Source organism: Trichosurus vulpecula, chromosome 7 (assembly GCF_011100635.1).
Source record: "Trichosurus vulpecula isolate mTriVul1 chromosome 7, mTriVul1.pri, whole genome shotgun sequence".
NCBI lineage: Eukaryota > Metazoa > Chordata > Mammalia > Diprotodontia > Phalangeridae > Trichosurus > Trichosurus vulpecula.
The window spans coordinates 83,408,607-83,435,225 of NC_050579.1; the positions used below are offsets into that span (position 1 = coordinate 83,408,607).

Sequence of the window (26,619 nt, forward strand, 5' to 3'; positions counted from 1 at the left end):
TTTGAGCCTACTCTTTTATTCCACTTCTTGAGCCTATATTCTCCCTAAGTCCAATAGGGTGCAGGGAGCATGATAGCATGGGGAAGTGTGGATTGCTTTGTGGAAGAAGCAGCCCTTCCCTCAAGTGAAAGTGCCATTCATGCAGGTGCCTGTGGCAAAGCCCTGGTTACCCCGACCTTTACAGATTTCCAAAGGAATGACAAATAATGTGATTTCATGAGGATACACCCTGAGGATAATTATTTATCTGATGATCAAGTTCACTAGTGATAAATCAGGAAAGAAAATCATCCTTACTCGTCCTTGATCATTTCAAAATTTTCCCCCTTTTGTTTTATTTTTCTTTCTTACAGGGTTTCCTTCAAGATGTCCGCTTAGTTTTCGAAACTTCGGTGGAAGATGTTCTTATGAAGAGAGGATGTGAGCGAGGCCAGTCAGGTAGAGATGCTTTGCCTAAAGTTGCATTCCACAGTTCACATTTGACAGAATTTTTAGTTAAATTTTAGTTAGTTAAAATGAGAATTTTTCATTAACTATGCTTTATACCTTTTGGATAAAATACTCATTGACTGCAGATGTTGACAGTTGGAAATGATTAATTGGCAGAGGTACTAACTTTGGATGGGTTTTGAATGGTCCAGAAGATCTTTTCCACCTTAAATTTTCTCAAGCTGAATATCGCTGGTCTTTTAAAGTAGTTTTGAGTATATGCTTCTTGTATAATCTGGTCCTGTGAAAAAGTTAAAGAATATAATCTGTACACAGAAGCTTGTAGGGATTGCTTTCATTCCTGATTTAAAATTTTTCCTTTATCATTCCTAGCTAGTGGTAATATAACCAAATCATGATGACTCATGTCACCTGGGGAAAGGGATAGCATAGATCACCAAATCAAAATTTAAAAACAGGATTATCTTGATCAAGACATCATATCCCTATAATTTCCAAATGAAGAAAAATTTAAATCAATATGTCATAGAACCAAATCATGGGAATATACAAATTGAGTTTTCTTATGCTGCAAAATGATGGTCACCAATAGGTCATCATCTACCAGTATATTCAAGATGAAATTCATTCAATTCATTCAATAAAAATTCATTGAGTACTTATTCTATACAGCAAGACGTTAGGCTTCATACCCCATGATGGTTCAATGTGAAAGGCCTTGGATACTCATCCCTACTGGATTATCTCCAAATTCATACTCATTAATGAATAGAAGGAACAGAGATCAATATAGGATTGCTTGAGGTATTGTAGGGGTAGGAGCTCAAACTCAAGACAGATATTGTAAAATATAGGGATGAAGGTGATATGACTCCTAAGAAAAGAGGTTAAATGAATGTTTGTTGTAGTATGTCTGACTTTAGGGATCATGATGGAACTACTTGACTTCCTGGGTATGTGAAGACACTGCTTAAATTTATGTCTTTGTTTCTTTCTTTGTTTCCTTGTTTATTTCTTTGTTTCTTTGTTTCTTTCTTTCCTTCCTTCCTTCCTTCCTCCCTTCCTTCCTATCTATCTCTCTCTCTATCTATCTTATATTAGAACCAGTCTTTCAGGCTGCTTTTTACTTTACTGTGGGAATTATTCTCCTCATTCCCTATAATTAATAAAAAGTGTACAAAATAATGTTATTTTCTTTGTACCTTTGAGTTAATTGTATAACTGAAGCTATGGCCCATGGTAGAAAATCATTTGTAAAAGCCTGGCTGTTTCTTTCTTGTATTTTCATCAAGTAAATTCTTGATATATGTGTGGGTTTTCCATAACAATTTTTGAGTGATAATAAGGTAACTATTGATAACCTCTGATTTTTTTCTTCCCAGTCATTTGGCATCTTCCTTTTTTCTATTATATTGAAAATCAGTCATTCAATTATCTCAAAATTGTATTGCTTCCATCATGGTTCCTGGTCTTGTATATACTTGCTCTACTTCAGCCGATCTTCCCATAATGAATCCCAACACCAAATTTATTTCCCCTGATCCTTAGAATTAAAACTGGACATTTCTAAATTGTGAAAATATGAACACCTACAGATTTTCCATCTTTATTGAAACTAGCAAAAGAGGACCTAGCTCATGTTGAAGTACAGGGAATTAAGGTTAGCTATATTAAAGATCATCTTGATTATGGTTGATCAGCCCTAAGCTGGGTTAATGACTGTGACAAGGTGGTTTTTCAAAAGGATAAACTCTCTGGGTTAGTTGAAAGGCAATTCTACTTGGAGCCAGGTGAACTGACCACATCACTTCCTTTCTGGTTCTATCATTGCATTATTTTTAGTTAGCCTTCATAAATCATGCCTGCAGTAAGTAACATAAAATAATGGAACTATGGAATCCTAGTTTTGGAAGGTACCTTCAAGACCATTTATTCTGACCTATGCTAGAATTATGAGTCCCCAGTGTAATACTATTAAATTGTTACCAAAAGTAGTTTTATAAGATTTGTGCAAAGTAAGCATGGTCTATGTGGCTAATGAGTTCTAAACCTCTAAGAACTCATAGCAAGAATAAAGGTAACCAGGAAGATCCTATGGGGTTAATGGATAAACATTGCATAGACTTGATTTAGGTAAATCCTTGTAGTATGAGGAGTGAAGGAACAGAGTAGAAAGGTTAGAAGTGTAGAATGACGCAATGGAAAAATCCAATATTGAATTCGGAGCCAGAGGTCTGAGCTTCCTGGCTCTGCCACTCACTACCTGTATGAGTGGAAAAAAATCACTTGAGTTTTCTGAGTCTCAGTTTCCTTATTTGTAAAATGTACCTCTAAGGTACCTTCCAGTTCCAGTTCTAAATCTATGATCCTATGAGCTGGGATGGATTATGGAAGGTGGATGGATGTGGGATGGGGTACACAATGATAAATGTTCTAGGGTTCATGTCAATCTTATCATTTTTTTAGGCCTTGAAGTTTTTTTGGAAAGCTTCTTCCTAAGTTCTCATGTGTGACTGTTTCTAGTCCTGTGAAAATTGTGTGTATGTGTGTATATGTATATATATATATATATATATATGTATACACACACACATACATATATGTGTATATATACATGTATATAATGTATATGTATATACATATATGTGTGTATATACACACATCATGATGACAGCTAGATGGCTCAGTTGATAGAATACTAGGCCTAGAATCAGGAAGACCTGAGTTCAAATTAGGTCTCAGAGACTTATGAGCTGTGTGACTTTGGGCAAAGCACTTAACTCTGTTTGCCTCAGTTTCATCATCTGTAAAATGAGTTGGAGAAGGAAATGATGAACCACTATAGTATATTTGCCAAGAAAACCTCAAATGGCGTCATGATTGAAATGACTAAACAACAACAACAGACATCACAATGTTGACTTGAAGACATATTGTCTTAAACAAGACTTGAACATGTTATGGGTGTATGTATACACACACATTGCACATTTGTATATACACATATACATGGCTTAAGTACGTATACATGTATTCTATATACGTATATCTATCCATTGCTCTGTTTCTGTCTCTCACTTTGTCTCTATATGTATATACTTATATATTTGTGTATATAGGTGGGTATGTAGAACCAGACCTGTGATTTAATTAGTGTCATGAATTCCCAGCCTGAGAGAACGGTCTTTAATAATGTAAATCAGCACCTGATGTGCATCTTACAGTCTGAATTACCTGGGATACTGAGGATTTAAGTGTCTTGTTCAGGGTCAGATAGTCATTATATCCCAGAAAGAAGACTTGAACTCCAGTCTTTCTGACTCCAAGGCTTTTCTTTATCTAGTACACTGCACTACTACTTCTCCCAAAATATGCCAAAATTTGTAAAACCCTAGAATCCTTTCCTCTGACATGCTAATATATGATGGTTTGATTCCCTGAAAGGTAGTGGGAAAAGTAATGGTCTTAGAGTTAGAAAATATGGATGTCAATCAAGGTTTCGATACTCATTGACTACATTACATTGGATAAATAACTTCACTTCTATGACAGTTTCCTCATCTACAAAATAATGGGTTAGATTAAGTAATCTGTAATGTCACTTTAGTTCTGATTTTACCTTCTTTCCCCACATAATATATGTATATGTTATATGTGGATATATGCCTGTAATATATATTCTATTAATGCAATATATATTCTATTAATGCAATATATAATTTATATATATGTGTGTATGTGTAAATATATACATGTATATACACACACACACATATACACATACATACAATTTAACATCAGGAGAGTAACTATTACTACTGCTCTTTGTGGGGGGATGCTAAGGAAATGTCTTGTTTGGTATAAAGTAACAGAGCTGTAACTAGGGTGTGGTCATGAGAGCTTTTATCTAGTGCAGACAACCAAGACTGTGTTTAAAGCACTACTGAGAGAATATTTGCTTCCTGGGTAATATACATCCTCTTCCCCCACCACACCCACACCTCACAGCCTTCTTTGCTATCCCCAGCAATGACCTAGTTATAGCTATTTGAGTTTCAGAACAGGGCACTGATAATTGATAAAAATACTGACATTTAAATACATACTCAGAAGGATATGCATTGACTAGATCATACCTGTTTCTAAAACATTGGATTATGAGTCATATATATCAAAACTGTATCCTTGGATAAGTAATTGAAGCTCTTCACCTCTTATCTGACATGATCTCAAGCTTCAGTGACTCACCTGTTGGCTGGAGCTCAGAGTTGGTTCTCTTCCTATGAAAGGTAGCAGATATCTTTGCAGAAGCTTGGAGAAAGTCAAGGTCAATTGTGAATTTATTGCCCTCAGAGGATACCATCCAGGCAAGCCCCTACTCTTTCTGTGTGTCAAGCCAGCTTTGTGTGCCTATATCCCACTCAAATGGCTTGGGAGAGCCAATTGTTAAATTTTCAGTGTGAGCATTTATACCTTGGAAATTGGCAGATGCTGCAAATCAGATCTTGATTTATTGTTCTGTTTACTGTCTAGACTTAAGAAAATGAAGCAGAAAATGTCAATAACGCAAATTTAACTTAAAAGCTTGTGGTGCATACTTTTTTATTTTTGGAGAGAGCCAGTTGCTAAAACTTTTACTAGCACACTGCTGCCTATATCCAACAACTGAAACAACCCTGGGAGCTCTGAATTCAGTACTGATCTAGTTTCTGTAGATTTGAAAAGAAATAATGAATTTTTGAATTTTTAAGGATGATATTTAGTTAAAAAATCTATGCCTTCTCTCTTCCTTGTGAAGGGTATTCGTGAGAGCCTAAAACATTCATGCCTATGAAAATAAGATCACTTTTTTCTATATGAGCTTTTAAAGGACTGTATCTTATTGACCCTCTATGGAAATGGTTGGGGTGGGGAGTGTGTGGATTAAATGATCATTACATAGGGGAGTCAGGCACTCCCTGTTGTGATAATAGATCTTAAATTTGCTTTTAAAAGCAGAAATATGAAATTAACCATCTGCATTGTGCTTTGTGCAAAGGCATGCTAAAGGTGAATGTTTCCACATGTCGAGGAAACTGTAGCAGCTTTAACATAGTTGGTAGAACACAAAGAGAATAGCGTACTTTTAAGATCATTATCTCCATCATGCCAAGAGGAAAAAGCATTGAGGAAATTTGTCAAGATTTAGTTTATTTGGTCATCATTGATTGCCAAATCAGATGCATTGGAGCAAAGAATACCACTATGGAATCTGGATTGATAATCCAATATTATTATCATTATTATTATTTTTAAGAAGGAAAAAAAGCACGTATTAAGCACCTACTATGTGCCAGACACTGTGCTAAGCATTTTATGGATGTTATCTAATTTGATCCCCACAACAACCCTGAGAGGTAGGTACTGTCATTCCTATTTTATAGTTAGGGAAATTGAAGTACCTTTTAAGTGACTTGCTCAGATCACACAGTTATTGTGTCTGAAGCTGGATTTGAACTCAGGTCTTCCTGATTCCAGGCCCAGTATTCTATCCACTGCTCCATCTAGATGTCTCATAATAACAATAATAAAAATAACACTGAAAAAAATAACTGGAAAATTGTCTTATTTAATAAGGTGTAGCCAGTTTCATTGCTAAATATTATAATTTAAAATTAAGAAATCTGTTTTTTTAAATATAAATAAGCCAGTTGAACACATTAAAGTCCAGAGTTCCTAGTCCTTGCTCAGATGTGGGTATCCTATGTGGAGCTGGCTTGATGTTTAGGAAGTTTAAGTTCTTCTTTCCCTGTTATGATTTCAGGGGTACTGGAAAGGTTCATCTTCCTCCAAATATTTTCAGACTATCTGAAGCTGGCAATTCATTCCTTCCAGTGAAGACATTGCTTTCTACTGGTGTGCTAATTTCAAATGCAAATTTAACTGGGAGGAGCAATGCAAACTTATATTAATCATAAATCTTTTATTGTGAGTCATTTTATAAGAACTACATTCCTCTGCAACTGAAAAGTAGATGGAAGAGCAGAACCCAGAGGGAATAGGAGGGTTCCAGGTAATGGAAGAACAAGGAGAAATTATTTTGAAATAGGACATGGCCTGGGCATATGATGTTCTGGGTAGCTAGAGGCAGCATAAGACCACTTAGTCCCATGGGTAGGGTGGTTGGTGGAAAGACAAACTTTACTTAGTTCTTAGCTTTGCCAAAAGAAGCCCTTGTCCTATAGATTTTTTTTAATCCCAGAAAGAATTTCACTTTCTTTGGCACTTTGTCCATGCCATTACAATGAAGGAGAGTTTGAAGGAATGAGCTGCTACAGTTCTGTCCATAAACAGATGGAAAGCACATTGCTTTATCCCAAGCCAACAATCCGGTTTCTAGTTGACTTTGTCAGCAGGTGCCATGTTTCAAGAAACAAAATACTTATCCTCAAACCCTACTGGCAAACCACAGTGGATTCAAATAGCTTTTAATATTTGATTCACTGAGGGGTGCCTGTATGACGAGCCAACTCCCAGACCCTATATTCAGACACATGTATTTGCCTGATTATGCGTGCTACCCCTGGACTGTAATGGAGTGGGGAGGGGTTAAGGCAAGGACATCACTGCTCCCCCCCCCCACCTAGTGCAATTACCTACCCATCAAAACACATCAGAAAGGGAGGAATAGGTATGTTACTCTGCTTAGAAAGAACATTTTCCTAATATTTGAATCAAAAAGAAACATTATCAGCCTAAGTGGTCTGGCAAAATCAGCCTGGCATTTATGGAATGTGTTATAAAATGGAAAAGGGAGAATTGTGATAAGAGGCAATATTAGAATGGAAACTTACTAACAAGCCTAAAGAGAAAGCATTGCTAAATGTAGAGATCAATGTTTTGGTGGGAAGAGCACTGGAATTGGAGTAATTAGAGACCTGAGTTGAAATACTGATTCTGACACTTACTATCTGCCTTACTATCAGCAAGTTATTCAACCTTGCTAAGCATCAGTTTCCTCATTTGTCAAATAGGGATAAAAATACTTATAGTACCAACCTATAGTATACATAGTATCTAATTTACTGTGAGGCCAAAATGAAATATGTATATAAATGATATGAATGCCAATTATATTTTATTTGGATCTTTATATTCCTATATGATTTTATTTTTATGCCCATGTAAAGAGCAAATATTTTTTCCTGTCTCTCTTATGAACTTACTTTAAATAGGGCATGCTTACTCATTACTAAAGGGTTCTAGACTCTATCCAAGAATGCTTATGCAAGTGAGTGATTTACCTCAAATCTGAGAATATTTCTGAATTTGGGGATTATTGCTTATTGATCCATTTGGGACCATTGACCTTTCTATACTTATTCTGTCTGGAAATAGATGCTCTAGTTGCTAAGCACCAATCTATACCAAGGAAGTTTTGACCATATGTGGCTATAGCATGTTAATCATAGCTAATCTCTATCTGGTGCTTTATGGTTATGGCACACCATATATTTATTGTCCAGTATGATGTGGAGAAAGCAGGGCAGATTTTATTATCCCCAATTTGCAGTTGAGGAAATAGACTCAAAGGATACTTGAAACAACATACAATTGGATTAAAAATAAGAGGGAGAGCAAGAACGAGAGAGAGAGATGGTGGAGGAAATCTTTGACCCTGGGAACTCCTTGTCAGGATGAAGTCACAGGTGATTTGGACCAAAGGAAATGTGATGTAATCATCCCAGTGAAGCAAAAATGTAGTGTTCAAAGGTAGGTGTGCATCTACTGTTTGAACTACGAATAAGGCACTGCTCCTCCTGGGAAGGGGACATTAAAATTAATATGTGAACCCAACCTGGGCCCTTCATCTAGAGACTGACAGATTCCACAAGCTGACTCATCAAATTCCAGGCCAGAGCTGTTCCATAGGTCCTGAGGCCCTTCATGTTTTTGTATATCACATATCCATGTTTGCTTCTAGAACTAAGCCCCAAAGAGTACAGTCTTATCTGTGGGAAAAAGTTGATCAGAATAAGCATTGTAAGTGGATATTATTTTTTTCACATATGATATTTTATTTTTTCCCCAATTACATGCTAAAACAATGTTTAACTTTTTTTTTAAATTTCAAATTCTGTCCCTTCTTCCTTTCCCCTTCCCTGAGATGGTAAGAAATCAGACATAGGTTATATATGTACAATCATGTAAAACATTACTATGTTAGTTATTTTGCACCAGAAGACTTGAATAAAAAAAGGAAAGTGAAAACTAGCATGCATCGGACAATATCAAACAAATATCAGACAAAAATAGCATGTGTTTAGACAATATCAGTTCTCTCTCTAGAGGCAGATAGTATGCTTCATCATTAGTCCTTTCAGATTTTCTTGGATCATTGTATTGCTGAGAATAGCTGTTATTTCTTCATACGATGTTGCTGTTACTTTGTACAACATTCTTCTGGTTCGGCTCACTTCACTTTTCATCAGTTCATATAAGTTTTTCCAGATTCTTCTGAAATTGTCCTGCTTGTCATTTCTGATAGCACAGTAATATTCCATCCCAATCATATACCACAGCTTGTTTAGCCGTTCCCCAATTGATGGGCATCCCTTAGATTTCCAGTTCTTAGCCACCACAAAATAAGCTGCTATAAATAATTACTTGATATTATTAAGAATAAGTAATTCACATAGAGAGTTAGGGGAGAAAGTCTTTTTTAAAAATGGAGGAGGTGGCAGTGCGTATGCTTTGTTTCAAGAAATCAAACCTAAAACTATTAACCAATAAGCATTTATTAAATTCCTATTATGTTCCAGGAATTGACCTGCATTAGCCAATAAGGATACAAAGACACTATTAAATAGTTCCTGTCCTCAAGGGCATATGTTCTGTGAGAGAATGCAGAATGTGTGCATGTGTATGTATATGTGTATATGTCTGTAACAAGTAAATACAAATTATATTGATAGAAGCAGGATAGGGGGGACAAGGATTAGGAAAAACTTCACTGAGAAATATGAGATATTAGCAAAAAAAGGAAGGAGGGTGGATTATAGTAAAGGTTTCATGAACATGAGAGAAACCAGAAATGTACTAGATGAATGAGTCATAAGGAAGGATGTTTGGCTATAGGAATGTGAGGGAAGTGAGATGATGAACGATCAGCAGGACAAGAGGGTATGCAGTGATATTTTAGAGTTGTAGTTGGCAAGAAAAAAGAGACACTCAAAATCAGGAAAAGAACAGGAGGAAGCCATGTCAGTGTCAGGGTGAACATTACACTTGATGTAAAACTTGAATACATCTGTGTAAAGTTGCAAATGTAAAGGTTCTTAGGATATCGAATATGCTCTCTTCATAAATGAAAGCTTTCTTTTGTCAGCGAACTGTATTTATGTGGTAGGTCGAGTTTTGTGGAGTGGAACTGGACTCCCTTGTGAAAAAAAGAAAAGTTGTATTTAGAAACAGCCGATTTTCAACTCCTCTCCATTGCCGTGTGTATAATTTAGCATCGGACCACTCCAAAAACAGATGCCACTCAACTCCACCTCTGGGACTAGCATATAATTCCCCAAACAAACTATAATCAGAGGTCCAATGTTGCCCGTGCAACTGTTCTTTGCTTTGTTCCCTTCTGCAGCTGAAATGAACACCATCAATGAGAGCACGGAGATACTCCGCCTTAGCCCAAACATAGAGAAAAAGGCGGAAGTTTGTGAGCGCTCCTGTGAAGAGCTGGGCAGCATGATCAATGAAATAACAGGGCTACACAGCCTGGTCAACAGCCTCAGAGAAAATCTAAATAAAGTGGTAAGTTCCACTAAGATTAAGCTGGAGAACAGATAAGCATGGAACAATTTGGTTTAGTGGAAAAGATCATTGGTTCTAAAGTCAGAGGATCTGAGTCAAATCTTCCCTCTTTTGTTTACTCACTGTGCGATCTTGAGCAAGTCACTTGTAATCTTGGGTCTCAGTTTTCATATCTACAAAATGAGAGAATTTGAATTTAAATGACATATGAGGAGGCTTTTTTTAAATCTCCAAACCTCTGATGGTTTGGTAGTAGAAGAGTATTTCCTTAAGCTTAGCTGAATGGTGACAGTGTGTGTGGCTGGAGTTATATCTCTTGATTCTTTTTGTTGGACGGGGAAATCTGGTTATGAGGTAACACTTATGTCCAACTTGAAATAGTTTAACTAGAAATTCCAAATTGAGTATTTGACAGATAGTTGTGCAGAGTTCTGTTTATTTGTTTGAGTGCCATTTGGTGTACAAGTCCATTGATGAGAGAATGGAAAGTGAAAAGGTTTGCAAATTCTCTAAAATTCCAGCTGTCTTATGTCCAGATGGAGGCTCTGTGTTAAAGAATATATAACATTTGTAGGAGACGTGGCAACATTCTTTGGCTTAGTGGCTGATTGTCTGGGACCTGAGTGGGACTAAAGAAGGAAAGTGAGAAAAATATGCTAATGAATAAGAATTATAGCTCTTTACAAGAGATAAAAGGCATCAGGATCTAGACTGAAATTTAAACATAAAGAATGCCTGTAGTGAGTTTACTTCCACACAGTAATACAGACCACAATATTAATGGGAGTATAATAAGGGTGAACAAAAGTAGAGAAGGGACATCTGGGTCTGGTTATTCAGTGACATATGGGGAAAAACAAAAGAAGAGAAACATCTGTGAGGATTATATGGCTGGGAGAAGAATGTACTGTGGCTTAAGAGATGTCCTGTGTTCAAATTTCTAACTCTGAGATAATCCTCACTACTTGCTGTGCAATCAGTTAGTGCCATGAGTGCTCAGAGTCTTTTCATTATTCTGTGATCCTGGCCTTCTAGAGGATGCAATATAGAGATAAAGTGTGAGGTCATGTAAAAAAAAACAGTGCTAGGGCTATTTGGGGGTTGAGAAATTAATCTGGCTTTCTTGCAGCACCAAGTGCTTCAAGGACAAGTCCTGCACCCATCTCTTGCCCCAATTATTTAGAGAGTCTTTAAATTTTCCATTTGGGAAATTCATTCTCATTTGAAAGCTGGACCTGGCCTAAGGAAACAGAGACTATATTAATTCCATTCCTATGATCATTTGCTTCCATTACTAGTGGATGGCTTTTGGACCTCTCTGAATCTGTCATGAATAGCTAAAAGTAGGAACACTTCTCATTAGAGTAGAAAGCATGGATAATCCTGTACCAAAGCAGAGCAAAAGTTTGACAGTGTCTGCTGATGTATTCAGGGCTGAGACAAATCAACAAAGCACAATATGGCCTCCCCTCCAGTGCATTCCCGTATCAAGAGCTATCTTTAAGGGGACATGCATTTAAAGCAGGCTAGCCAGGCAGATGGATCTATGATAGAGGACATTCACACTCTTTTGCCTTGATGATATTGGCCTTGGGAGTAAGTTGTTTTTTTCTTTTCTTTTGTTGTTAGCGTAAGCCATTACAGCCACTTCTGTCTATCTTCTCCCACCACCTTCCAGAATCTCAGCCCAGTGGCCACAGCTAAGGGGTGTTCCCTTCATTTGTTTGGCTCATCAGCCAAAATCATTGAGTAGAAGAGGGAAAACAAAATTTATCTTCTAAATGGGTGTTTTCAAATTAGCACAACATCAAGATGTAAAGTGGGTAAAAGTGGAAAATTACCTATGTAGCTTTGGTTTGAGATTAGGAAAATACTTAGGGCTGATTTTATTGTAGTAATAGTAATAGTAATAGAACAGTACTAGTAGTATTAAGTAGTAGAAGTAATAGATAGCAGTAGTAGATGTAGTAGTAGTAGTAGTTGTAGTGGTAGTAGAATAGTACTAGTAGTATTAAATAGTAAAAGTAATAGTAAGTAGTAGTAGTAGTGAAGTAGTAGTAGCAGCAGTAGAAATAGGTGTAGTAATAGTAAAATAGTAGTCGTATTATTAAGTAGTAGAAGTGATAGTAGTACTAGCACTACTACTACTAGGAATAAAGTAGTAGTAACAGTCATAGGAATAGTAGTAGAAATAGTTGTAGTAGTAGTAGAATAGTAGTAGCATTAAGTAGTGGAAGTAGTATGTTGTACTACTAGTAGTAGAAGTAGTAGAAAGAATGAAGAGATATACCTCCAGTAGTAGTAGTAATAGTAGTAAATATTTATATAGTTCTTTGTGTTTCTTCAACTTTGATTACTTTCTATCTTTACTAGCCTAGAGTCATCTATCACAAAGTGGTTCTTAATAATAACAGTAACAGTAGCTAACATAGTGCTTTAAGTTTTTTAAAAGTTTAATTTCTATAAATTGCTATCTCATTTGTGCCTATTTGAAGGAAGAAACAGTAAACCAGAAACCAGAATGTTATCATTAAGATGCCTTAATACTGACTTGGGACTGAACCCTGGACTTCACCTGTGTCTTTTGCCTGAGGGTGTCTTTACTTTTCTAGACAAATGATAATCAAGTTCTCTGGGAACTAGTTGGTGTCCCTCTAAAGGTGAGGAACCAGACGGCATGTTGGCAGGATGGCCGTTTCTTTCAAGATAATGAGACCTGGGTAGTGGACAGCTGTACTAAATGTACTTGCAAGGTAAGAATTTGGAATCACTTTTCCTCTATGAGATGGGGTGTGGGGAGAGAAGACAGACAAAGAGAGAAAGAGAGAGAGACAGAGAGAAAGAGAGAGGAGAGAGAGACAGAGAGGATATACACAGCTGAGAAGACAGAGGGGGAGAAGGAGAGGAGGAGGAGGAGGAGGAGAGAGAGAGTGAGGGGAGAGAGAGAGAGAGGAGAGGGAGACAGAGAGTGAGTGAGAGACAGAGAGAGAGAGAGAAGAGAAGAAGAGAGGTGGAGGAAAATAATGAGAGAAGTCAGGGGAAAAGAGATAAGGAGAGGTGAGGAAGAGAGAACGAGTAAGGAAAGGAGAGAAATGAAAACGTAACTATCTTTCCATCCTTTTATAACCTATAAGATACATGTTCATTCCTTGTAAAATCAAAATGTAGTTATTGTGTAGGAAAATACCCTGTGACTAACAGATCATTCCGTATTGAAATAGGAATTAAGTTTTCCAATAACATAGGAGTATGAGAGCTGACAAGAATCTAACCCCCTCATTTTGCAGGAACTTGAGACATAGAGGGGTTAAGTGACCTTTTCAAAGTCACAAAGCTAGTGAATAGGCTTAAACCTAGTTCTTCTGAATCCTTACTTTGCACATCCTTGTTTACAAATTATCTTCCATGAGGAAATTTAAGCTTAGTATACTTTTGGGGAAAAGGCAAGAAGACCCAGATTACTTAAGAGTTCATATAAGTGATTTAGCCCCTAGTATCCTCTCCCAATTTTTCCTGTTTGTCGCTGTTTTGGATATTCATGCCACTTTTTAAAAGCCAATTTTTATTTTTTTTTCTTTTCCCCTTTCCTAATTCTTGACACTTGCTCTTTTTTCTGGACCAATAGGGAAGGTTAGAGGATAAAATGAACTGGAGAAAATCATCCTACTTCTTGCTGCCTGTCAATTTTAGAGTCAGAAAGGCAGGGAAGAATGTACTTTTGTATCTTTCCTTCCTTCCTTCCTTCCTCCCTCCCTTCCTTCCTCCTCCCTCCCTCCCTTCTTTCCTCCCTCCCTCCCTTCCTCCTCCCTCCCTCCCTTCCTTCCTTCCTTCTTTTCTTCCTTCCTTTCCTCCTTCCTTCCTTCCTTCCTTCCTTCCTTCCTTCCTTTCTTTCTTCCTTTTTTCCTCCCTTCCTTCCTCTGTCTCTTCCTCCTTTCCTCCCTTTGTTCCTTCCTTCCTCCTTCTCCCCCTCCCTTCATGGTTGATATTCTGCAAAGATTGTACTGTGTTTATAAAAAGACTTGACAGCAGAAACTAATGAAATTACTTCCTTTGTAGAAATTTAAAACAGTTTGCAACCAAATCACCTGCCCAGCAGTGACTTGTGCCAATCCCTCCTTTGTTGAAGGTGAATGTTGTCCTTCCTGCTCCCCATGTAAGTATCTACTACTTCAAATGGGAAGAACCAGTTTTATGCAAATTAGAGGTAGCACAGTGGACAGATGCCTGACCTGGAGTCAAGAAGACCTGACTTCGGTTTCGATCTGAGATGCTTATTAGCCATGTACCCTTGGCAAATCAGTTAACTTCTACCTTAGTTTCCACATCTGTAAAATGGAATAGAATGAGTGAAGAGTCAGACATGACTGAATGACTGAACAACCACAAAAATGTGCCAGGAACTCAGCTGAACACTTTAAAATTTTATCTTATTTGATTCTTATAACAACTCTGTGATAGTGGCTATTATTATCACCATTTTACAGTTGGGGAAACCACTATCTTTTGGGGTGATTGTGCAGATAAAATCAGTAAATATTTATTTGTAAATATTTGTAAAGTGCTTTAAAACCTTAAAACACTATATAAATGCTAGCTACTACTACTACCACTACCACTACCACTACTACTACTACTACTACTACTACTACTACTACTACTACTACTAGGATATATATGTAATCGAGGGTAAGAAATTGGTATGGAAGGGAGGATGAAGATGGTGAATGCAAAGAAATGAACAAAGAAAATGAGCAAAGAAGTGAGCAAAAAATGGCCAAACAAAATTCAGTCTGCAGGGACTACAGTTCTTTTTCTTTTTAAGAAATAAAGTAATATTTTTCATCGAGATGCCTTGAAATCCTCCAAAGTTAGTGTCCACATAAATAGAATAATACTGCTAATAATATTAGCTCACATTTATATAGCCATCACCAGCTATTGCGATATGCTATCCTCATAATATCCCCCTGAGGTGGATGGGATAAATATTATTATTCCTCTTTTCCCCTTCAGTTGAGGGAGCAATTGACGCTTAAGAGGGAAGAGTGCCTTGGCCAAGATCCCATGGCCAATAAGTAGGGGATCCGAGATTCAAACCCTGGTCTCCTCTCGCTATATGTTTCTATGAGAACACAATAAATTTGAAGTGGTATTTTCTATGTTCAGTGTTCCAATTTTTCACTGCTTATTTGTTTTTAACATTTCCTTTAATTCACAATTAAAGGAATAAGGAACAAGACCGAGACTAAGTTTTCCTGTGTCATGGCCAGATTGAGGATCTATTTTTGAACCTCTCTCCCCAAGTCTCCTTTGTTGTGCTACTTCTCATTGCCTTTTCTATCTCCATTACTGGAGTATCCCAGGCCATGAGATTTATCTTTGATTGGTGGTTCAGTGTGCAAAGCTTGTGTGGGATTTTGGCATTGTGACCAGCTATCAGTGACACGGATTTGAACCTGGATTCTGATTTCAGTGTCAATGTTTTTTTCCACTGTAGGCTGCCACCTATGATATTGGGCTTTTATTATTCCGAGGATGGTTTCTGCATAGGACCATATACTGACTAGAAAGAGGGAGAAATGTTTTGCTTCATCAGATAGAAAATAATATATTTAGCTTCATCCACGACAATGAGATCTAATTGGGAACATGCTGGTAAATGTTTAACAACTAGGTCTCTGAAAGAAAATGTATACATGACACATTTTAAAGTTTAATCTGTGTTATTAACATTTTCTCCACCATTTCTTAAAATTCTAGACAACTAACAAAACATTAAATTGAGCCCTGATTTTTAACATTTGTCAATTTCCAAGGAGTTAATGCCCACATTGAAAATTTAACAGATGTCTCCTGTGAGCTGGCTCTGGCTCACCCCTGATCCTGAATTGAAACACATTTTTTATCACTGTTGTTCAGTTTAATTCTAGTTATTTTTAAAAAGTATCTTAAATGTAAGACACTGCATCATTTCTGTGCTCAAATGACACAAGTATTCATGAAAGTGAGGCCTAGACTTTAGGATATTTTATTTTCTCTGATCACCCAGTCAATGACAATGAAGAAGGCTGGTCCCCATGGGCTGAATGGACAGAATGCTCTGTCACATGTGGTTCAGGAACACAACAGAGAGGACGCTCATGTGATGTCACCAGCAACACATGTCTAGGACCCTCTATCCAGACAAGAATGTGCAGCCTTGGCAAATGTGACAACCGAAGTAAGTGGCAGAGGGTTCTGTTCTTGGAAAGTCCCTGTTTCCTTTATTGCTGTTACCTGGCATGTCAACAAGTTCAGACCATTCATTTTTTAGCTTGCTGGTGTGTTTGTAACTCTTTTTGTCATAGAAATGACATGCTTTCTGATTGCTTAGTTTCTAATTGCTTATTGTAGTGACCTTCTCTACCAATGAGAAATCTTTTTTTCAGTTTAACCCCTAGAATGTTAGAATTTAGAAGGTTAAGTTATTCCTTATTCTCATTTTAGGTAATGTTTCACTTCCTTCCTGGGTTCCAACTTTGAAATATCACTCAGTTAACAAGTCAAGCATCTGGATTGGGGGTTAGGTCCTCTGGGTGAACTTTAGTTATTTCCTTCCTTATTTAAACAACATAGGATATTAATCTCCTTCTGCTATGTTTCTGCATCTGTCAGGACGGCAAGATGGTGGCTGGAGTCATTGGTCCCCTTGGTCTTCCTGCTCTGTAACCTGTGGGCTGGGGAACATCACTCGTATCCGTCTCTGCAATTCCCCTGTCCCACAGCTGGGAGGAAAGAATTGTAAAGGAAGCGGACGTGAGACAAAAGAATGTGAGAAATCTCCTTGTCCAAGTAAGTCTGTACAAAAAGCAGCACCCTACTGAGTTTCCTTGTATGTGGTATTGCCAGCTGAAGGACTGCTATGGACACGAGCTCATAGAAAGAAGATATTCATGCCAGAGTCTATTTTCAAAACTAGTCCAGCTTGAATAAAATAAGTACCAGAAATATTTTCATTGAAATAGCAAATGCTGTAGAGCCATCTTGGCATGGTTTACTTTTGGAACTTGGCCTTCCAGATTGATGCTGATTGCCTGGGCTCAACATTGACTTTGTATGGCTTAGCTCTGACTTCACTGGTCTTTTGCAAAGACTTCAGTATAAAGTTAAAACAAAACAAAAACCCCTTAAATTGTAAAGGCAATTACAGTGGTGAATTCTGAACTAAGAAATGGCTTAAAGTTATGTAACATAAAAAACCAAAAACTATTTTCCTCTCTCTCTTCCTTCTCAATTATATAGTAAAGGATAGGGGTTCATAAAAGGAAGCTTTGCCCAACTTCAAGAAAATCTGTTTGATAAAAAATGAAATATAATCAAGAAAATAGGGCATTGTTATCTTCTTTTTAGAGGAATTATTTCCTTTGCAAAATGCCCAAATTGCAGTCTTTCTTTAAATGACGAGCTCCTTTAGTAGTTGGATTCATATGTGACTTTTCAGAAACATGAAGCTATGTTGTATGGAGAATGAATCACTGGAACTAGAATCAGAAGACCTAAGTTCAAATACTACTTTTCTTACTATATGTTTGACGTTGGCCAAGTCATCTCATATTTGTGGGGACTCAGTTTTCTTGTCTATAAAATGGGTTAGATGTAGAATGGACTGCTTGACCTCTTAGGTACCTTCTAGTTTTGTATCTGTGGTCCTTTGAGCATATATGAAATGAGTGAAATTGGTAATACAATAGCCCTCCACAAAATTTGAAATTTTTTTCTATAAAATTAAAAGTAATTATCTGAAATATTGCCATTTTAAAATTTTATATATTTAATCTCAAAATCATAGAATATTTCAGCTGATAAGGACTCTAACGAGCCATTCTAACATATAACTGACTAGTGATCTTCCAGGCTTGAAGATCTCAGGAAAGGAAATCTACAACCTCCTGGGCATCGCATTATAGCTTTTTTGTTGTTATTTCAGTTGTATCTGACTCTTCATGACCCCATAGACTATAGCATGCCAGGCCCTTCTGTCCTACACTATCTCTCGAGTCTGCCCAAGTTCATGTCATTGAAGACCCTCTGCTGTCCCCTTTTCCTTTTACCTTCGACCCTTCTCATCATCAAGTTCTTTTCCAAAGAGACCTGCCTTCTCATTTAGATATTTGGGAAGTTTTTTCTTAACTAGAGTCAAATCATCCTCTCCTTTCCTTCTTTCCATTTCTTCTTGTTCTAGAGAATCTAATATGTCTTTCATAGGAAAAGCCTTCAAGCACTTCAATATAGCTATCATATCCATGTTTTGCTAATTAGCATCAAACTAAAAATGGAATTAAATCCATATTCCCCAGAAAATTAATAACACATTTATGCAATACTTTCAGGTTCACAAAGAACTTTCCTGATAACAATTCTGAAAGGCAGGTTATATAAGTAGTACTATAACCATTTTACAGATAAGGAAATAGTCTCAAAAGGTTAAGTAAAAAAATTTATCATCACACAAAATAATACAGAAATACTTTCCCCTTAAATTTCCTCCATTTATTTATGCATACTTTCATATATGCATATATAAATATATGTGCATAAATGCTGTCTGCCTCAATAGACGATAAGACCCTCAGATTTCGATACGTTTTTTACATTTTCTATTTATATTTCTAATAATCCAGCCTAGCATAAGCACTTAGTACCACATAGAAAGCATTTAATACATTTATGTTTTTTTGTTTGTTTGCCTATAAGTACTCTTTACATCACTAATCTTTAACTCTTCTTTCAATTACAGTTAATGGTCGATGGAGTCCATGGTCTCCCTGGTCTGCTTGCTCTGTCACATGTGCAGGAGGAATTCGTGAGAGATCCCGGGTCTGTAATAATCCTGAGCCACAGTATGGAGGAAAGGATTGCGTGGGAGATGTCAAAGAACACCAGATGTGCAACAAACGGAGCTGTCCCATTGGTATGTATGAAGTAATCAATGCTTCTGTTCTGATTTGGCAACATGTGAACTTTGACTCTGCCTTTGGCTGGCCCTGATCTAGATACTCTGAAGTAGGAATTACACCCAGTGTTGTTTGAACTATAGCCATATGGTAGTCCATCACATGAAATGAAGCTTCTGAAAAGAGTCAATATGACTTTGTCTTATATTTACTTTAATATGATTAGCATTTGGAATATTAAAATAATTTACTTTGCCTCCTGTCTTCACAGATGGATGTTTATCCAATCCTTGCTTTCCTGGAGCAGAATGTAATAGTTTCCCTGATGGCTCTTGGTCATGTGGCTCTTGCCCAATTGGCTACCTGGGGAATGGCACTCATTGTGAAGACCTTGATGAAGTAGGTACCCTTCCTGTGCTATCATATCCCAAGATATTTTTTTTCTCTCTCAGGATAAAGTCCAGGCATCATTTGAAGATCAGAGAACTCAACAAACCAGTTGTTTTGCTTGTTTCCCTACAGTGCGCAGTTGTCACAGATGTCTGCTTCATGTCCAATAAGGTTCACCGCTGTGTCAACACCAATCCAGGCTTTCACTGCCTGCCATGTCCCCCACGCTACAAAGGAACTCAGCCTTTTGCTGTGGGGCTGGAGGCAGCCAGAACAGAAAAGCAAGTAAGTAATGTGGATGTGAGGTCAGTGGGCAAGAGATCAGCTGTGTAAACTTAGGGTGGAACACTTTCTAATGGCAACTCAGCCAAGAGCCACAAGGAAAGGAGAGTGGGGGAGTATCTAGTCTCAGATCAGTTGGGAAGGAAATGCACCTTCCGCTTGTGGGCTGGTTGGCACAGGTTGCATTCTTCACTTAGGATAGCTCTTACTGTAAAATTATTTCTGGGAGTTTGGTCTTTCATACTCTTGGACAAAAAAAAGAACATATCAAGAAAATATCACAGTTGGGGAGTGAGACTTAGTTGGGGAAGTATAATGTAACCCTAATAATGCCATTTTACAATCTTGGTAACATAAAATACCTAGAAACATCAGAGGCAAGGCTTGATCTGATCTTTTGAGCTACTAGTCTAGCCATTTATCTACTACACTACAGTCTCTCAGCTTTATATAGCGATAATAAATTAAAGTATTAATTAAATTATTGGTGGTGGGTGGTGCAGATTTCTGCAATTTATGTAGACTGGAGGTGTCAAATATGGATGCAGCCAGCAATATTCCCAAGTGTAGCCCAGACCAGATTAAAATCTAATTTAGAAATATTAAAATAAATAATAATACAATAAAATATAGATAACATTTCATTTTAAAACTATCAATTTATAGCACATAGGAATACTTATCTAACTGTTAGCAGTCCCCATTTCTATTTGAGTTTGACATCACTGATGTAGACTTAGAATACTCCTGCCTAGTAATGTGTACATGGAGGGGGGAAGTAGAGAGGGTTCTGAAGTGGGACATAAAGGCAAAAAAATAAAATTGATTTGTACATCTAGGCTGCTTGCCACTTAAAGAAAGTGCAAATTAGCTACAGCAAACCAGATGAATAAAGACTTCTGGTTACATGGATTCTGCTGGCTTTGTGTAGTCAGTCATAGCCTTACTCATATTTCTTTAAAGCCAATGCTTTATATATCTCATGTATCTCCCCCATAGTGCCTCATCCACATAGGCACTCCGTGGCTGTTGGAGACTGACATTCAGATGTCTTGTATTGCAGGTTTGTGAACCTGAAAACCCATGCAAAGACAAGACTCACAACTGCCATAAGCATTCAGAATGCATCTACCTGGGCCATTTCAGTGACCCAATGTACAAGTGTGAATGCAAGACTGGCTATGCTGGTGATGGGCTTATCTGTGGAGAAGACTCTGATCTGGATGGCTGGCCCAATAAAAACCTTGTCTGTGCAACAAATGCTACATATCATTGCATCAAGGTAAGTGGGAAGGTATATGAGTTGTGGTTAAGAAATGAAATTGTGTGCGTGTGCGTGTGTGTGTGTGTGTGTGTGTGTGTGTGTGAGAGAGAGAGATATGCCAATTTTGCTGCTCTACTATCATATTGCATCATTGTAATATAAAGAGGGAGGGAACAAGAATTTATTAAGTACCACCTATGTGCCAGACACCGTGCTAGATGTTTTACAAATATTATCTCATTTGATCCTCACGATAACCCTGGAAGATAGGTGCTATTAGGGTTGCATTAACATTTGAGGAAATTTAGGCAGAGACTTGTTCAAAGTCCCACAGCTGGAAAATATCTGAAGCTGGATTTGAACTCAGGTCTTCTTGATTCCAGGTCAAATAATGTATTAACTGAGCCACCTAGCTATTTAAGTTAGCATTCTCATAGCATCTCTTTCTAAGGTCAAGGGTGTCATGATGCTTCTGGGGAATAAAATTCATCTATCTATAAAAATATGTAGTAGGTATAAATATTCATCTTTCCACTCTTATAGCCCAAACAGACTTTGAACAACTTATCCCTTTATTCTACATATAAGGTTTGTGTACAGATGTACATAGATAATAAATGCTTACAAATATATCATGTATATTACATATGCATGCATACATCCTCACACATTTAAATGGATCTTATTCCTTTTGATGTTCCCTCCAATGATGCAGATTGCAACCCTGTCCAGCCTGCACAACTCATGAGGCTGTATGCCTATATGTATATGTATCTCTACATATTTGCAAAGACACAAAAACTCATGCACACTGAGAAAGAGAGAAAAAGGCATAGAGAAAATTAACAGGGAAATTGATGCCCCTGAGATCATCCATTAACTTCACAGACCCCATGCTCACTGGGCTTTGCTTGCCAGTGTTGATCTAATTGATCTATAAAATTTCAAGTCCTTAATAAGTAAAACAAAGGGGTTGCAACTGATGGCTGACAACCACCACCACCATCACCACCACCACCACCACCACCACCACTGCAACAGGTTGTTGTGTTTATGCTTCGTTCTCGAAGAGGACCATGACATCAGGGTATTGATGACATGACTTGTAGCTGACTGATTTGAGTGAGGGAGGGCTGTGCAAGGTCACCAGCCTCACTTTCTCCTCCAGAGCCATCTGGGTCCAGTGGCCGGATATTCAGCAGGAAGGCTGGAGATGGGCCAGGATGCATTAGGAGACCCTAGCCCTTTCAGGCTCAGGTCTTTTCAGGTTCTCACTTTGAGTGAGGCAACGAAAGAGCTTTGTTTCTGGTGCTAAATCTACAAACCTAGGATAGAAGAGGTAGCCTGGCAAAGTAGAGAGAATGTTATATTTGAATTTAGAGAGACCTGAAGTCAAACGCCACCTCAGACACTAGCTTCCTAAGTGACTCTCTGCTAGGCACCCAATCTTTCATCTCTGTCTTTCTTGTCTCATTGGGATAATAATAACAATAAGGGTTGTTGCGAGGATCAAATGAAAGAATATACTTAAAACTTTCTTAAGGTACTACATAAATATTAGATATTATTATAATGTTTACAAGTTACTCTCCTCACAAGATTCTTGTGAGATAGACTGTTATTTTCATCTTACAGATCATTAAACTGAGGTTCATAATAGAGAAGTGATTTGGCCCAAGCCACATAGCTAGTAACTAGAAGTTCTGGAAATTGGAAGCATTAGATTCCACATCCTGTGTTCTTTCTTCACCAAGTTGCAAGCAGAGTGGGATCTTTAGGGCCTTAGAACCACTTTAAAAATGAGGGCACAAATTTTACAAACACCATTTTTGTTCCAATTCATCTAACTCTTCCTCAGCATTCCAATGACCAATGCATACTTGAATTAATATTCTTGATTATTCACCTGGAAAAAGCATTGTCCTTTTCCAAAGGTGGGTAGGTGAGTGACTTTTGCACAGTTGTGGCACATGGTAAATGTTTGAAAAATGTTTGTTGATTATCTGACAGTTCACATGAAATCTTTAGTTATCATCTTAATGGTTATGATCAGTGCCTGAGGCACAAAGTAGACCAGCAAGTAAAACTTATTTTTCCAAGTAGAGCTTTGCTCATTTGGCCCCTGAGGATATCTTTTATTTTTTTTCCTTGTGTCTGTAGTCAGTTAATCAGTGAACATTTATTAAAATCTACTATGTAATAGATACTGTATTAAGTGCTGGAAACACAAAGACAAAAGACGACTCTCTTCCCAGGGGAACTCACAGTTGAATAGGGGAGACAACATGCTAAAAGTAAACATATATGCGGAATAAATTTGAAATAACCAACCAATGGAAGGTGTTATAATTAAGGGGAATCAGGAATGGCTATAGGACTTCACCTGAAAGAAAGACAAAATCAATGATTTCAAAAGCAACAAAGTGTGATGACCATATACTTAAGTAGCACGTTTGGATACTGACCACAGGCTAAGTATGGTAACACCAGATCACTGTGACTAAAGAGATCCACTGGGTAACCTGGGGTTCCACTGATACCTTTTCTACTTCCTGGTTCTCTGGTTCTTGGAATCTGTGTCAGCCTTAATATTAATATACACTCCTCTGACACTGTTATCACGACATCCTGAAACATACTGGCTGAAGATGAAGCACCAGGAAGAACTGCTTCTGATCAGAAAAATGATACATGTTGAACACATTTGTAAGCACTCGCTCTCTGAGGGTTTGCTAACGCCTCTGTTGACTTAATAGAAACAAATGTGTTTTTGATGGTCACATTTTGATAATAGCAAGTATTCTTGGGTGGTTCTTATCTGGAGTTCATTTTGATTTGGTAATATGATCTTAGTCTCTTTTATTTATATATCACTCACTAATAGGAATAACATAGAAAGGCAGAAAATAACTTTTTTGGATAATAATTCTAAGCTCCAATCTGAATATGCCCCTCTATCCAAACTATCTTTTGTGGAAAATTGAAGTCCAATAAGGTTGCCAATTTCTTGTTCTTTAGTATCTAATTTTGTAATCTAAGGTTTTGAGAGGAAAAGGGAAGATTGAGTACTTGTGAATGCTTTGAAGTTTTTACAAAGGGAAAGTTCTTTATTTTCTTGTTTAGTGGTGTTTGGCAAACACAAGGAGATTCACAGCTTAGAAATAAGATCACCCTTTGTCTCCACTCACCATTATAAGCCACATAATTTTAGGGGCAGAACTTGAAAAGAAATACACTTATGACTTTAAAGGTTGGCAAATAACTGATGTTCTTCCTACATAAAAGTTTCCTATTGAGGAGGCCTATCTGGCATCCCCTCCTCTTACTTACAAGGGTTGCTTTATTGAATTCATTTTATTGAACTTTGGAAATGTTCTGAAAATGATGACAATCGTGGGCTAAAGTTTGGAAGGGAATTTAGAAGCCATTGAGTGTAACTCCTTCATTTTATATAGGAAATGAAGGTCTGAAAGTATTAAATGACTTGCTGAAGGTCCTACAGGTATTACCTGACAGAAGCAAGATTTAAACACAGGTATTCTGACTTCAAACATGTCTGCAAAATTGACTCAACATTTTTATAAATAAATTTTCAGGATAACTGCCCCCACCTACCGAATTCCGGCCAGGAAGATTTTGACAAAGATGGCATTGGTGATGCTTGTGATACTGATGATGACAATGATGGCGTGGATGATGAGAAGGTAAGTTTTTGTTGCACTTCTAACCATGTGCCATGATATAGCAAATATTTAAAAACTTATACTTTAATTACTTTAATCATTCTACCTTCTGACCTAATTAAAAAAAAAACCTTTCCAAATAGCTCTACATGCTCACCCTTGGAAATCCCACCTACTCTTGTGACTTCATGTGTCCTCTCCCGTCCCACCATTGTTTTCTTGGTAGGGATAATTCCCACATTTCTATTTTTCTACTCTCAGATTCTCAACAGAATTCTGATCCCATGTGTCCAACTGTCTGCTAATTACACCACATGGATACCCCACTGACATTTCAAATCAGCAGACCCAAAACTGAACTCATTTTGTCTCACCTTCCCTGGTAACTTCTGTAGTTGTGTTGGTGACATTATCTTTCTACCAATCATCCAGGTTCTTAACCATGACATTGTCTTGGACTATTTCCTAGACCTCATGCCTCACATCTATTTAGTTGTCCAATACTAATTAGTTTGTCTCTACGATACCTGCCATAGCTGTCTTCTCTTTGCAGCCTCCATTGGCATGGCAGATTCTTGAATCTCATTGTCTAAGTTAGTTAGGATCTTCTGCTTCCCTTCTTTTTTCTCTCTGTTCCACCCTGCATTCCCTGTTGATAAACCTTTCTAATGTACTGTTTAATCTTGTCTTAATTTAACACAATCTTTTAAATTTAGATTGTAAGCTCCTTGAGGGTGGGGACTGGCTTTTTTTTCTTTTTTTTTCCTTTTTTTATACTTAGCACAGTGCCTAGCACATAGTGGGTGCTGGGTCTTTTTGTATTTTGTGTGTACTAGTGCATGTGTTTTCAATCTGTTATCCCTTATGCTTGCTGCATCCCATCTCCTTTCCCCTTAAATGGCCTTCCTTGTACAACTTTTTATGGAAATAAGCCAAATGGGGTCACCTCTGCATAGTCCTGCTCTTCTACTTCATGGGGACATGGAGATAAACCTGGATTTTCAAAAGCTATGAAATAACACAATCTCTGTCAGGCTTTACCATGCAAGAAAAGCTTCAAGTCAGGTCCCAGCAGAAGCCATTTAGGGACTAATCAGTTTAGCTAACTGCAAAGAGTGATCTAATCACAAGGTGGCAAATTCTTCAGCCATTGCAACCCTCATGATAACAAGCTATATAAATACCTAGGAGAAAACAACTACTATAGAAATCATGCCAATGCTTCACATTTTTCCATTTAAATTCTTCCTATTAGAACCCTCCATGCTGAGAGGCAGTGTGACATAGTAGTTAGAGAGCCAGTCTCAGCATCAGCCAAATTTGGGTTCAAGATTGGCCTCTGACACATCCTGGCTGGGCGATCCTGAGGAAAACACTTAGATTCTCAGTTCCCTACTTACCAACCTAATGATATAAATTGCAGACAATGTCCTAATCTGTATTGGTAGAGGGAGTGTCCTCATCTGGGATGGCCCTTTGTCAATGGCATCACAAGTCCAGTTCCTATCTGTCTAAATGTAAACTTCATTTTATATGATACCATAATTGAGTCAATTTTGGCAAAGATAAGTTATATAACATGATATAATAAAGTTAAGAATTGTGTCCCTAAGTTTGACTTCATCTACCCATTATTAGACTTCGCAACTAGAAGAACAATGAGATTTCTTAAGCCTTATCTCTACCAAGTCTTTGACTAGGCAATCCTGGTTTCATTATTTTCATTTCTGAATATTTTCCACCTGACAACAAATATATTATAATAGATAAATAAGATAAAGACTTTAATGGTCAACTGAGCAAAATATCAAATGAGATAATA

At 37.4% G+C, this 26,619-nt stretch overlaps 1 protein-coding gene across 1 annotated transcript in view; it reads left to right on the forward strand.

Annotated features, from left to right (window-relative positions):
* THBS2 (thrombospondin 2) overlaps nucleotides 1-26,619 on the forward strand; it is a 47,312-nt gene that overhangs the window by 6,232 nt on the left and 14,461 nt on the right. Inside the window, exons 4-14 of the mRNA XM_036767570.1 lie at nucleotides 354-438; nucleotides 10,076-10,245; nucleotides 12,858-12,998; nucleotides 14,302-14,398; nucleotides 16,295-16,465; nucleotides 16,900-17,076; nucleotides 19,022-19,195; nucleotides 19,450-19,577; nucleotides 19,701-19,853; nucleotides 20,914-21,132; nucleotides 24,711-24,818. Of these exons, the coding sequence (XP_036623465.1) occupies nucleotides 354-438; nucleotides 10,076-10,245; nucleotides 12,858-12,998; nucleotides 14,302-14,398; nucleotides 16,295-16,465; nucleotides 16,900-17,076; nucleotides 19,022-19,195; nucleotides 19,450-19,577; nucleotides 19,701-19,853; nucleotides 20,914-21,132; nucleotides 24,711-24,818 (1,623 nt within the window). The remainder of the gene's footprint in view (nucleotides 1-353; nucleotides 439-10,075; nucleotides 10,246-12,857; nucleotides 12,999-14,301; nucleotides 14,399-16,294; nucleotides 16,466-16,899; nucleotides 17,077-19,021; nucleotides 19,196-19,449; nucleotides 19,578-19,700; nucleotides 19,854-20,913; nucleotides 21,133-24,710; nucleotides 24,819-26,619) is intronic.